This window comes from Ruditapes philippinarum, unplaced genomic scaffold (genome assembly GCF_026571515.1).
Source record: "Ruditapes philippinarum isolate M1 unplaced genomic scaffold, ASM2657151v2 ctg386_1_1_1_1, whole genome shotgun sequence".
In the NCBI taxonomy this organism is placed as follows: domain Eukaryota; kingdom Metazoa; phylum Mollusca; class Bivalvia; order Venerida; family Veneridae; genus Ruditapes; species Ruditapes philippinarum.
Window position 1 is genome coordinate 98,796 of NW_026862271.1, and position 15,564 is coordinate 114,359.

The window sequence follows — 15,564 nt, forward strand, 5'->3', positions numbered from 1 at the left end:
TCTTTGACCACTTTAACTCTAGTAATAATTCATATAGAAACAGTATTGCGTAGTGTTACTTCGGACATTAAGTACTTGAAGTTCACACACTGCCTGGTTTCATACACTTTTCTGGGAAGAATAACAAACGGACAGAAGTAAAGTTAGTTTCTCTTTAATTGTTTACAAAATCAACAATAAGACATTATATGATAATTTTCTAGTGGATTTAACACATTATATTATATTTGAATAAACATCTCGCAATCTGAGGCCTCCCTTACACAACATCATAAAAATAAAACAATATTGTTCAGTCTTTCAAAATATATAAGAAAATACAAAACAAAAATTAGTATAAAATAACTGAGATTCAAAAGAAGAAGAAATATATGAGAAATGTGTGATTATCAGTTTCCATTTTAAATGCTTCATGATCTTCATTAACTTGTCAAACTTCGATTTAACAATATTCTTTCATTTTTTTCCAAGGAAACTTTTACAATTGTGTTTATTTGTTTTGAAAACAAAACAAAATGATTGTACGATTGATGAAGTAAAAAAAAAGAAGGAAGTTAGACTTTTTTGATATACATGTACAAAGAAATGAAAGTAAATCATCATAAACATAAAGTAAATCATTTAAGATACCCGTATCATTTTGTTCCTCCTCATGAATGAAATGAGAAAAAAATCGAAAATTGATAATTAATTGGTCACCGACAGTCGACTTGAAAAAGAAACCAAAAAGGAAAAGAAATAAAAACAATTAAGGTAGTCCCTGGGTTTAATAAAAAAGAAAAAATTCCTGAGAATATTTTATCAAAATATCGAAATGATATTCTAGCATATTTTAAAATCAATCAAACGTTAGAATATCAGACTTGTTTCCAAGACAACAAAATCTCAAAACTTATAAATATTATTTCAAACATCAAATATACAAAATAAATTGAGAGAAAAGAAAATATAGCACATTTATGCATAACAAGTATATCATTTACATCAATAATATAAAACACATATTTTGTTTTGATATTCATACATCAGCACTACTTTCATAACAAATAAAATTAATACTCTAATAGCACAGCACTGTTATTTTAAAGAATAAGAATATAAGAAATTAATACAAATATCAATCGATATTTGGCTTGAAATAGTAAGTTAATTCTGGGTGTAAATTCTCTTCCAATATCAGTTTTGCTAAAGATGCAAGCTAACACAAGAAAGAAATGATTGTGATGAAAATCATTATTTTACAATAATAACTAAATTCAGGAAAGGAAATGCCATTTTTTTTGTAATCAAAGAAAAAAAATAAAGTTATAAAAATAGGTTTTAAACATTCATTCCAAATAATTTATACGAACATCTATGCACCAACATCAGCCCATGAGGTATTTTCGGGTGTATAGCCCCTTTGTTTGAAAGCAAAGGTAAAAATATATTATCTCATTTAGCAAATACGTACAATTACATAATACTCGTAACAACGTTCATTTACACAAAAATTAATAAATATGTTTGTATTGAAAAGTAAAAACAAATGTTTGGTTTGTTACCATACATTTTAAACGAAGAGAAAATCAATCAAAGATCAAAGCCCTGAAAAGTCTGAAACTTTATGAAAACATCTTAATCTTATTTAGGCAAGAAAGTGGTTGACAGTTTTTGTCCATTCCAGTGAACAGTATCATCGTTGATTTTAGAAGATTTTTTTATTCAACCAGTGTGATATGTTTTTTTTTCATTATCTGACGTCATTGAGGTAACGCTCTTACATGGCAAGCAGTACATTTAAACATTCAATTCTTTAATGAAAAATGAATAAATGTAAATTGTCCCTGAGTAACTATGATAGAAAATATCCATATTTAATCAAAATAAACAATTATATGATAGTGTTAGTTAAAAATGTAATGCAATTGACCGTAAAATAACGCAATATCTAAACAATTCTCACATTACAAAAAAATAGATGTTATAATATTACTTTCTCTCCTTCTATAATAATGTAAACTGTAATTAATAAGCACAATAAAGTTCCTATTATCTTGATAGCAATGATAACAAAAAAAGTCACACACGTACAATATCAGCTTATAAAAATAATAGATCCCTGAACACACAACTGATTACGAACGAGCACATCACATCTCCTGAGTAAAATGGCGTCTTTGAGAAATTGCATCTAAATTCTATTATATAGCATGTAATGCAGTTTAGCAGTTTCATTTTTCAAAATCGCTACCTGAGCTCTAAGTTTGAGATTTTCTTGTTCCAGAAAAGCAGCTCTCATTGCAATTTCCTCTTCTTTACATCTTCTATTATCTCGAGATCTTTTCGCAGCTTCATTGTTCTTTCTTCTTCTCTCCCAGTAAGAATTGTCTTTTTTATCTTCAGGCACATGTTTAAGTTTTTTGTTTTCTGAATCTGAAGTATTGTCCTGATTGTTGTTAGAACTAGATCGACTTTCTGCCCTTCGTTTCCTTTGTAAAAGATGCGATGTTAATGGTGTAACTGGAAATGAAGGAAACGTGGCTGAACTGTCGTATAATGAGGAAAGTCCAATACCGACGGGCAAACCCGTCGGTAATCCGGATGAATGACTGGCGAGAAGTGCTGCAGAAGCCGGTGATGAGAAAACCGATGACATGCTTTCTAATGGATATGATTTAAAAGGACGACTTGTGCCACCAGCAGATAATGGCGTCGTCGGAGATGATGGCAAAGATTCGCCTTTGTCATGATTACTGTCTGGATTTGAACATGGAGAATCTCGCAGATTGGTTGGTATAGGTCCTGGCACTGGTTTTATTGCAGAGGATGGTATTGATGAAGAATCACTTTCATTTCCGTCGGATGATGAAAATGTTCTGACTGGTGTATGTGGCGAAGGCGGCGTGTCATCCGTGAATGATCGTCGGGAAATTCGATCTTCGAATGCCGACGACGACTTTGAGGAGAGGTCCAGCGCCGCGTCACTCATTTTGATTTCTAGAAAATAAAGATAAACACATATTTATCCAAACTTACTTAATGTATCTGATAAAAATTATTTTACGTCTAATACACACGTTCTTCTTTTTTTTTTACTTTTGTTTAACAAAGTCTTTTGCAAGAAAACTTTGTAATGTTAAATAAATATAGATTTTTGTCAGAAAAATTGAAAAATAATTTAACAATAAATAATATCTTGACACAGGTTTAATGAAGTATTAAATACAGTTTTCTTTATAAACATTTACTTAGTACGCAAAAATAATTACCGTTTTCATTCACGTTTTAAATATTTTAAAATTCCAAGTTTCGCTTTGTATTAATAATATAAATATTCCCAATATCGGGTTGTACAATATGATCCTGCTCTAACTACTAAATGCAGTGGTCAGCCAATGACCACAGCTTATATGATATCTCGTTAGAATGAACTTTCGTTGACCCTCTTGCACAATGTATGCATAAAGCGCATAGTAAATGACGTTACGCGAAAGTTTGTTTCGTTTTCAGATTCTATTTTTGTTTTGTCCAGTCTTTGTTTTAGTTTTTCAGTACATTCAGTTACATAATCTTGTATATTTAATCGTAATGTAAATTACCTTGTAATTATCATGTAATAGTTGGTGATTTTAACGCTAGACAAATGCGTGGTTTTACACGCGATTGGTCAATATAGCGGGTCGAAATGACCGCAAGGATGTTTTAGTGTACCGTAGATACGATCTCGATGTTTAGACAGATCAGGGGAAAGATGGGCATTTGTGATGAACTTGTAAAGTTTCATTTGTGGAAAACAGACACCTATCATTACGGGGATATGTCTATGTTTATCATAACATATATCATTTAAAAAGCGAACTCTGAAGAGAAAATTCCCGTTTTATTCCCTCTTCCGTTTGCATGTTATAAGGTGTTTTTATGCATAACCGTTTAAAATGGCGCTTTATAAATTAAATAATACAATAGTTGATAAAAAAGAATTATATTCATAATATTGCAATTAATATTTTGAAGTAAAGTGAACATAATGAATCATACATATATCCAATTTATATTTAATATAGTCTCATATAATAATGTAATGTACAAATAAATAACAACTGTTCATCAAATTCAACCTATCACTGACATTATGGTTTACACTGTTGATTCAACCACAGTGTAATTCATAAGTTAAACAATTCTATTTATAATGTTAACTCATTATTTTGTAAAGTAATACATATCGCTTTACCCTGATTATCCTTCACAAACAGTAAGTCATTAAATCTAATGAAAAATGTAAAATGTACATAAAAACTGTAGGATAAAACTTATTCCGTCTTCAAGCAAATTTATACTCAAACCAGCATAAAGTACATATTGTGACATTTTGTTAAGAAATAATATTATATTTATCAGAACAGAACTTTTCTGTATATTTATCGCAAAATCACTAATATTAAATGTCTAAAACGTGAATAGCTCTTTTTTGTTTCTCTTGAAGTCAGGTTAATTTGTCTGAAGTTATATGATTTACATGACGGATTTTGGATTGAGTTACTCTAATTCGTTTTGAACCTTGTAACGTAATATATATTTTGAGACATATTAACAAAACTTTTTTTTGCATTTGTAGGAAAAACATGATTTATTGTGGGTTTGATACATTTGTAACAGACGCTTGTATCAACCATTCTTTATTTATCCTCGAGTACTGGTCTCAGATATTAAAAGGGTACTTGAAGTAAGGCAATGCTAAAAGTGGACGGCTATCGATTTAGTGGTGTTCAATTCTCTATGTAATATTACGATATACGGATATTAACGGCCATCTTTAACAAACATTTTGTTTGTTTTACCAGGTCATGTTTATTCAGTCGGTTGAATATTTCAAAGATAAATAAACTATTCAAACAACGGCGAAATCATGTAACATTTTAACTATGGCCAAGGGATTACGCAAGGATTATCCAACATTCTACCATAACCCAAATGGGATATTTCTGTAGTTTGTTAATGTAGCGGTCAAATGTCCGCTGGAAGTTGCGATCTCTTTCCAGCTTTGAACAGTCTAAATAACTAGTTCATTTTTATTCTAAACACATTGCTTTACCGCATTTGAAATATCAAAGCTATTGAATTAAGCCATTTTTTCATTAATTTAACAAAAGTTAGAACAAACTATATAAAGAATGGGTAATTCTTTGAAAATAATATGTTTTTTTTGTTTTGTTTTATTTTTGAGTTGTGTTTAAAATAAAGAAAGAGGACAGAATATGAAGTATAAGAGTTTTGACCCACTTGGTAGAATGATTAACTCTTTTGTTCATAGTGTGCGTCTTAAAAGACGATCAAAGAGTTTTAAATTATATGCAAATTGCAACTTCTTTTTTTAACAAATGTGATTGTACCGTTATTTCGTTGCAACGTTTATTGTCCAATTTCCCGACGCATTGTTCAGAATGGCTTGACCTCATGAAAACTGGGTTCAGTTACCCGGTCACCTTACACAAAACTGTTTTAATACAGTTAACATTGGGTATAGGAGTCGTCTTTGATGACACCGCGACTTGCCTTGCTGAAAAGATTGGTGTCAAATTAAGGTGATGTACTGAAAACTCCATTAAGTGAAACACGGACGAATTACCAATATAAGTCAAATGGTTTACAAGCTTCACGTTCAGTACTTGTACCATGCATAAATGTGCGACGTTCTTGCTCTTCATTTTTTGTGATATATTTTACAAATGTATTATATGTTGGTATAGTAATATATTGTTTTGAACAATGTATTATATCATTTTGTATGTTTATGTACCATGTTCGAGCCAAGATAAAATTATTTTCTATTTAGGTTTGTCGTTACTTTTTGATTGTTGTTTTCCAAACTTAATTGTTACAGTTCCATTGTCATCTGTTTCCAAAGAGTTCTGAAACAATCAAATGGCAAGAAACGATAAAATGAATTGATGCGCATACAAAAATGTATCGTAAATATCAAAACTTTTGTGTTGCAATTGGTTAGAAACATACTTAATAGGTCCTAAGATGCTGATTTGATGATGATATTAACCAGTCACAAAACAGACCATAATATTTTTCCTAGAGTGTCGCTTAAATTGAACCATATAAACTTAAATAAAATGAAATTATATTCATGTACCATTCATTTACAAATAGTATTATGTAACTAAGTTCCGTTCCGTTATAAAGTACTTATTGTGAAGATTTGAACAAGTTTAATCACATTGACACAAACAAGAATGTGTTACGTCACAATGTAATACAAGGAAGATATTATTATAATGATAATTGTTTCCTAGGATGTTGATTGGATGACATGAGAAGACATTCACGGATATATTACATATGCAATAAGTGGTTTTCAATTGTATATAATGATAGTTTTCATTATCATACTATACGATCAAGGAAAGCCTTGAACTATGTTTAAATGATTTGTTTACTTCAACATTGAAGAAATTTCCTGAACTACAGTGTCATTTAGAAACAAACAAAAACATGTGCTTCATTCGATAATATCTCCTGTCGTAGATTATTCAGTACATTTAATCAATTCTAAAGAAAAATGTTTTCCTTTGTTCTGACTCCTAGAGAGGATATATATTACATTTTGTCTTTGACCAGTTTATATATCTATTAATAGTTTGCATGACATTTTGTCTATAAAAAGGTTAAATCAAATTGCCAATCTTCTCAAGAGTTATATTTTGTAATGATATATAAATTTTATTACAAGTGTAGATTTCAAGTTATGATTATACATGTAGTCGACATATTTGTTCTAAATGAAGATTCATTTTACTACATTGTCATCTAGGATTATGGACTCATTTCCGGTGATATAAATATTTTTGTTCTAAAGGAGGAAAATTTACTCGTCTCATTGTGAAACCTTTATTTCAATTTTTGAGAGAAACATTAGACAAGAAACATTTTGAATTGTTTTGTAATGTTTTATTCAAGGGATCAATGAAGATAACTATGAAATATTTGAAATAAATGTATTAATACTACATGTATATTTTATATAAAGCCTTACAAACACTAGAATCATGTATCCAAAATGTCTTTACTTGTTGAGCTTTTATATGCATGTTATTTGCTGTAAGTCTGTCCTAGTTCACTGCAAATTACAATCCTGAACATCCATTAGAACATGTTTGACCACTAACTTGATGTCACATTGGCCTTTGTCATAGATAATAATAGATATATTACACATGTAAAGTTAATAAGATCTTACACAAAACTTATATTATTCATCCCCGCATGTAAATAATTGCCGCCCACGTTTCAAGTAGAATCACTTAATTCATATAATACTTTGTTAAATGACTTGTTAAGCACATAAAAAAACCCCAAAGAACTCTTGACTTTCAACATAAACTAATATGCATAGAAAAATGTTATTTTCAGTACATAAAAAGTCATATCTATATATAAATATGATTGATTTCTAATATGATATTAACGAATCGTCTTCAGATGAAAACAATCTTTTTTTATAACTCGCTACTGTTGGGCACATTCGTCAATTACATACACAATTTATTATTGATTTCTGAAAGTTCAAATGATTATTTAATAAGCAAGTATATTCACGTATATTCATGTTAGTGATATGTTGTACTTAAAAAAAAGAACAGTAGGAATTTTTAATGATAACAGTTTCTTAAATTAACACATTAGTGTTCTTTTAACATTTCATTTGACGCAGGCTTATTCACATATATAAGTACTTTCTATTACATAATACAAGTAAATTCTATTAACTATATATTCTTGTAGAAAATGTTATACCGTTACACTAATTAATGCTAAGATACATAAGTTTTTATACGTTTTGCGTTATTAATTTCACAAGGGTGAAAGTGTCATATATCAATAGGCCATAGCGCATGTCAGTTATGTCATATCTGTCAGAGTAGTGGTCAGTTAGAGATACTAACTAGGTCGGCGGTCAGGTTGTCGTTACAAGTTATGTATTTTATGATGTAGTTTTACAGCGCTATTGTTTTTCTCATTATCAATTACGGCTAACAAGACAGGGTCTACTTAAGAATATAGCAGGACCAACTTTGCCAAAAATACCATAAAAATCAATTATTTCTACATTATTGTGACAGTCGTATGACAAATGCAGTGGGCAGATCATCATATAAAACAACTTAAAACATGAAGAATGTTTACTGTAAAGTATTGTGGTCATTTAGAAGATGTTTTCCTTCATGTCAAGCACGTAACCTAGATATAATCATATAAGTATTGCCTAATATAGGTATTGTGTAAGAGGGAGTGTATTTAGCGGTCAATTTGGAGAAGTTACAGTTGAAATTAACGGATGTGACATACGCATGCTAATCCTTAATGCAACCATTTGTTATAGGTTAAATGTTTCAAACAAAGAAGTTAAAAAATACGTTCTAATTTTAACCAAAACAAACCACACAGTAACATAAAATATCATGATATATAAACTGACTAAGATATCCATTTTCATAATTATTTATATATATGCTTAGATTAAATCAACCCGGTTATTCAAAAATAGACGAAGCACAGTTTTCACAGATAATTCTTATCCAATACAAGGATGCTACCAAAGTGAAAAATTTATAACAAATACTGAAGTCATCTATCTATTACAAATGCACATGTTAAGATTGTTGTAAATCGCTTCATGTGAGCTTATTTTGTTATTTCTAAGATATAGAAAGTTTTTCTAATGTGGATTTTCTGTAACTGTCTATATTTTTCACTTTTGAAACAGTTTTTGTGGGTGACGCTGTCACCAAGTCAGGTCAACTGATAAATCTATTTAGATTTATTATGTAATTCAACCCAACGCACATTACGGGTACTCCAAATACGGTGTATACTTAGTGTGGCCCGACTTTGACCCTAGACATAAACTTGTTGAATTTTATACAGGGAATGTCAACAAAATAAATCCCAGACACCCTGGGTTACGTCATTTAACGGGGTTCATGTCCAGGTGATACCCTTATATGCTACCTATCTTATCTTTAACAATTACATAATACGACTTCATTCTATCTTCAGGTGCTCCTCCCCTTCATAAATGCTTTGACCTCGAATTTTCAATTGTCGCCCGGTCACCCTGGTTTCAATTTAATGTACAACCATTGACACAGAATTATTTTAAAATACAACCATGTTTAATATTAGGTAATTGACAATAAGGGACGCGCTAAGTTGAGTGGGTTCTCACGCTCTCACATGACATTTTAGGAGGAAAATCTGATTGCGAAGATATGCGCATGCGTGAAATCATGAAAATTGATCAGTTAATTATGTAAGGGACTCAAACATCGTAAATTATACAGTTCTTGTTCCATAGTTTACCTTTAAACAAACGAAAGAGTGGTTAATGAAATAATCGTTCGTTTATCTCAACAAATGCAAAGTTAAAGAACTAACTTATTTTCATCTTACACGAGACAATCTAATTTCAGATGAAAATATTCTCCATGCTTATTCTTCGCTACATCCATAGAACTTCCGTCATTTTGCATACCCATATTCATTATATATCGTACTTAAGCAAACAAAGCAACAGAACAATTGCTATTTAATCAAATTATTTTTTCCAAACTCCTTTCCATAGGTTTGATTGCATATGTGGTATACAAGGTCCACAATAAATCATTATAAACACCTATTAAATTCAACCAAAAAGAAAGTTAATACAACAGATTGTGAATGATATATTTAAAAGAGTAAAAAAGTCAGAAATATAAACACGAATTGTGATTATTATATAAAGGTCAATTGTTGCAATATGTTGCAAAGTGTGATATTCTGCAGATTCAGGTTTGGACCTTAATTACTAAATGAATGTACTTCATGCAACATATTATGCTAAGAAGCAGTGATGGTGCTGTGGTTCTGGGATGACACTATAATAATGAAATAGATGCTTGCAAATAAAGCACCTATAATATTTATAAGAGAAACCCTGCCAGGGCATCACGGTTTCAGTAATACTTTTAACTTTTCTATTGTAAATTATGCTATTAATTTTGCAGCTGATACAAGTATGTACATTTCTCCTGTCCAATGCATGTGTTCATTTTAATCCCGAGTTTCAGTGGTGCTTATGTGTTATATCGGTGCCCCTATTTGTTTAAAGCGGTGACGAACTGTGTTCATATTGTATTTGTTGGAAAATTCCGTCTTCTTCGTTAGTCTTCATTTCCTATCATTCATTTCCTATATATATGAAAGTAAAGAAACTGCAGGCATTCGAATGAAATACTGAACAATAACAACAAACAGCAACAACAATAAACAACAACATAATGTGCATTACATGTAAATATTGTTTGTCAAAGCATGATAATTATCATAATTTCATTTGAAAGATGACCCGTGGCACCACTTCGCAATAATTTTAGCTTTTACGAAATTTAAAATTATTAAAGATATTTGGTCAAATTATTTGGGAAGTACGAATTAAACTAAAGCTGTATTAACACAGTTGACATATAATCCGATTATAACCATCCTGTGGTCAAAAGAAAATCGTTTATTATTATGTAAGGATTAATACGTTGTTATTTGTATGAACTTTTATATTGTGTTATGTTAGGTCACAATTTTATAATATTTATATGCCCTAATAATGACATTTTGCGTTGTACAAAACAAGGCTGTACAAAGAAATATTTGTTAACTGTTTGTTTGCAAAACGAAGCAATTCATTTGTTTAATTACAGCTCAAATGAAATGAGCCGCGTCATGACACAACCAATATACTTCGTTTGCGACCAGCATGGGTCCAGACCAGCCTGCGCATCCGCGCAGTCTGATCAGGATCCATGCTTTTCGCTTACCAACTCTATTACAAGTAGAGAAACTGATAGCGAACAGCATGGATCCTGATCAGACTGCGCGGATACGCAGGCTGGTCTGGATCCATGCTGGTCGCAAACCCATTATGTTGGTTTTGTCGTGACACGGCTCAAATGTAGTGTCAGCTGAGTAACCAACGCAAGGACGCTACCAGCAATGCCAGTTTAGTTACGTCACGTTGATCCTGAGCGCGTTACTTCAGGAATAAACAGGTACCTTGATAAAATCAAAGACCTTCAGTAAGCTTGCTGAAATATGTCCGCACACGAATGAATTAAACGTTACAAGCGGGGTTCGAAATCACAGTGGTGTCGAGCAAAATGTACTTTTCCAGAAAACCAGTCGTAAATCCTTAACTTACTGGAACCGTAAGTGATCCACTTCAGGGCCATCCCAGACTATATTTTAGGCGGCAAATATTTTGTATTTTGATATTGAAGTGTTCCAAATTCAAAGATGGGCAAATCCAATACACATCTTTTGAAGGTAACGGTCGGTACTCAAAAAGTTTACAAATGTTTTTAGATTGATATATACGTCAGATATTCTATTTTGACTAATCCTACATATTTAGTATATACGCTCTTATTTTCTTTTCAAAGGAAAAAAGGGAAATTGTATCTACGATAACTATATATTTATTATCTAGTGGTCTAATACAATTTACCGGGTATTGCGTTATATTAATTTACTAACAACTTTATCACCTGTATCAGCAATAGGTCAGTAGCAACATGTTACCTATATGACGTAACAACACAGATTGTACCTTATAATATGGAGGCCATGACACTCATTGTTGCGCAATAGTACAGATTAAATAAACCAATCTCACGTAACACCGATATTACAGTTTATTTTCTATATTGGTTATATAACAAATAGTTTAACATGTACAGGGTACACAAAGAGCTATAGAAATATTATCTAACAAGTTCAGTCAGCTCGTACTAATAAAGTCGAAATTCTCACGGAAAAGGTGAGTTTAAGAAATACGTGCTTTTTGATTAATAAATCGAAAATCGTAATAACATTTTGCATTAAATATCAAAAAAAATTTGTATCACTTATATTATAAAAAGATGAAAATGATATGTTAAATGTTTGAAATATAAAAAAATAACAACAACAAAACCCATGAAAAGTAACCTGTATGTCATATACACTGTATGCAATGCATGCCAATTTAAGTTTTCGATTTTTGTTTAATGTTTATCTGGAGGTTTGTCTAAAATACAACGATTCACTTATTCAAGTAAATACGCTGTTAGTTTGTTTGAAATATTTACAACATTGTATAAAGGGACCTATAAATTTAAACCATTGCATAAGCATATTTACAGACCAATACTTCCTGGTTAAAGGAAAATTAGTAAAAGAAATTTCTATATTTGGTGTTCGCGATATTTGAAGGAGTTTTTAATCAGACAATGGAGGTCTATACTCTTCTCGTACAAGCACAGACCGATATTGCTCAACACATAAAGAGGAATAACTGAACGCATTTTAAATTAAGAAATGAGGAGTTAAGTCCCGTGATTGATTAACAGATGGCGGTTTGAAGAATTATTTGATTATTGGGCACACATATGCATGATATCTGTGAAAGAATAGAACTTTCATCTATACTAATTAATATAAAGAAATATAACATTTGATACAATCAAGTTACAAACATCAACACGTGATACTAGCTTATGTTGAACATTATTTAAGATCGTAATTTACAAACAAGTTAAACACTACGAGCAACAACATGAACAAAATAGTTTTGATTAGACGTACATTATAGCGACCAAACTTTACATTCATTATTAAGGTGATTACTTAATGTACGATGGTGATAATATTTGTGATGACATTCGCATGGTGTGCATCATACAAAATTACTTTGTTTATTTAGCTGTTATATTTTGTCATAACCAGTTTGAAGTGGTTTATTATCAAAATATTTAAGATACCAAGTCCTAAGGTAACTGTTATCATTAGAAAAACCATGCTCCCGAAATCTGTCCACACATTTTACAGTTTGATGTTTCATTAAGTTCACTTATGTTTTATCTAAATTTACATAAAACTTATATCTGACGGATCAATATTGTCAACACAGTTTCTTTAATATACCAAACTAAGTAGACGATAGTGATAATTACATGTACCTTTATTATGTAATAGAACGAGTTAGTTACGGGGTATAACAGTGGCTCGGGCGACATCCAGGGTTGTTTCTGCAGAAAAACTTGTAGATGCCAGGTCGAGACGATTTTTTTTCAGAAACATTCTGATATGTTTCAAATGGAAACCTCAGATAAAATGGACCAATAACGGCTTATGCTGTCTAAGGGACCTCACACCTATAGCTACATATAATAAGTCGATGATTTGTTTGTTTCATTTTACGCCCTTTCCCAACAGTATTTCACTCACGCAGGCGGGTAGTTTCCTAACCATTGTTCCTGGAGAGTTACACCAGTACTAGACAACCTTCCTCTGCGCTAAACTACCAAAGCATCTCCCGGGGATCGAACTCACGCCAGAGAGGTAACTAGATTAGAAATCATCAACCACGGAGGCGGAATAAATCAGTGAGCGCAACCGGTTAAATGTGTTGTCGCTGTTAGCAAAAGAAGAAAAAAGGAATAACCACAAGAGGTATCAACAACAAATTTTGTAGGTAGATAGATCTCATTGTGGAAGAAAACAGTAGCTCTACCTTGCCTGATTTTGGAGTTATTGCCCTTCGTTCATTTTCACTATGATCTTTGTCTGGGACATTACTCTTAAAATATGAGAGACATCAACAAGAAACGTTGTAAGTAGATAGATCTCACTGAGTAAATATGCAGTATAAAAGAACAGTATTTTGGAGTTATTGTCCTTTGTTCATTTTTACACTGTGAACTTTGTCCGGGCGGGTCATAATTCTAAATCTATAATAGATATCAGAATAAAGTAGTTTCTTTGTGTCCAAAACCTGTTCGGGAGTATCACCCGGTACAACCTGCATTTTTTTTATATTTTGAATGTGACCCCTTTGAACCTCCATTCAAAAGCTCAACCAATATATAGCAGGTACTAAAAACACTCTAACAAGTTATGTGAATCAAGTGAAAAAACTGTACTGTTATTTATCAACCCTAAATGGATGTGTACCGAGTATAATGAGTGAGAAAGAACAAAGAAAAGCTCAAAGCTATTCGATAATAAGAAATTATGTAATGGGTTTGTCTTACATATTTTACTAAATTCATTTCAATTTACAGCACATACATATTGCATACATATTGCTAGCAGTTAATATTTATGATAGTTGTCTAACTGATCTATATTGGATATCAAGTAAACATGTTGCTTATTCTAAGTGAACTATGGAGGGCGATCGTTGCCGAAATTCCAGACATGTAATGTGTTCCTTTTGAAAACTACTTTTGAAAATGCGAACGTGTATGTCTAGCATTTGTTATCACAGCAAATGATATCCCTCTTAATCCATTCTTTTAATTGAAGGCACCCGCTTTTAAATAACAAGTTTACATGTAAATCTTAACAACTGACCTAACACGGAGAACAACAACAAATTTACAAGTTCGTATCTTCCATTGCATATAATACATAAGCATGTTTGCACACTTGTAGATATCTATCTGTACCTGAAAGAAATGTAAAACTCGAATACAGAAATTAGAATTTAATAAAACGTGTTTCCATTCGTAGAACTACAACAGTACGTTTACACAGTAACACGTTTAAAATGGCAAAAGTAGATTCACAAAGTTAAACGATTTCAAGTCATGCATGACGCCCCTCCCCCATCTGAGTACTTAACGATCTTTTATAACGGAAATGTACGGACAGGTATAAAACCCGTCGCCTCTCCTATTTCTCAATAATGTGAAGGAAAACACGGCGTCCATTCTAACTTTTTTTTTGTATCATAGTTTGGGGACCTTTCTGTTGAAAAAGTGTCAGAGTTAAATCGTATACATATACATGCACAGTGCGGTAACTGGAGTGCAGGTATCAGTTACCCGCACTCCAGATCATGCCCGTTGATTGGCTCATTTTTGCTGGGGTTTACATATTGTGACGGCAGAGAAAGGGAAAGCGGCAGAAATATCATGTTCAGATGCTCGATCATTGGTTACTTTTTCCCGGGGTTTAAAATTATGACAACAGGGAACGTGTTTTTATGTTTGACTATGATACAAAAGAGAAAGAACACCAAAACACTCGGCAATCTGATTTATACTCGGGGGCTACGCCCCCTCGTACAAATCAGATAGCCTCGTGTTTCGGTGCTCTTTCTATTACTTATTTCTATAAAAAGTCAAATATTTTTGGTATCAAATGAAAGATTACTCCATAAGCTTTCTATGAGTGCCTCAGAAATAAAAATGAATTAAATAGATGTATTGAAATTTTTGTTACAAAATTTATCATTTTTTCCTCTGAAAATAACACTCTTGAATTGGTAAGAAAAACACGGCGTTCCCTCCAAACTTTTTTTTTATCTCGTAATCAATTTTGATAATTTTGGATTGAAATAAAAGTGTGCTTCATACGATTTATGAAACATAATTATATAATGCCTAAAAATAAAAATGAATTAAATCAAATGAATTAATTTTTCGTTTTAAAGTTTATCATGTTACTTTCTGTAAAATAGAGAAAATAAGAATCCCTAAAGAACGCCCAAAACGA

At 31.6% G+C, this 15,564-nt stretch overlaps 1 protein-coding gene across 2 annotated transcripts; it reads right to left on the reverse strand.

The window, feature by feature from the left end:
• Positions 1-541: 541 nt before the first annotated feature.
• LOC132718505 (D site-binding protein-like) lies at positions 542-7,084 on the reverse strand. Of its 2 annotated transcripts, none has more exons than XM_060702205.1 (2): positions 7,062-7,084; positions 542-2,979 (listed from the first exon to the last, which is right to left on the reverse strand). In XM_060702205.1, exon 2 carries the CDS (start codon positions 2,969-2,971, stop codon positions 2,174-2,176), a length of 798 nt encoding a protein of 265 aa, XP_060558188.1. In that variant the 5' UTR covers positions 2,972-2,979; positions 7,062-7,084; the 3' UTR covers positions 542-2,173. The 2 variants fall into 2 exon arrangements, with proteins under 2 accessions (XP_060558188.1, XP_060558187.1); XM_060702204.1 differs by lacking the exon at positions 7,062-7,084 and adding an exon at positions 3,252-3,906.
• Positions 7,085-15,564: the final 8,480 nt, after the last annotated feature.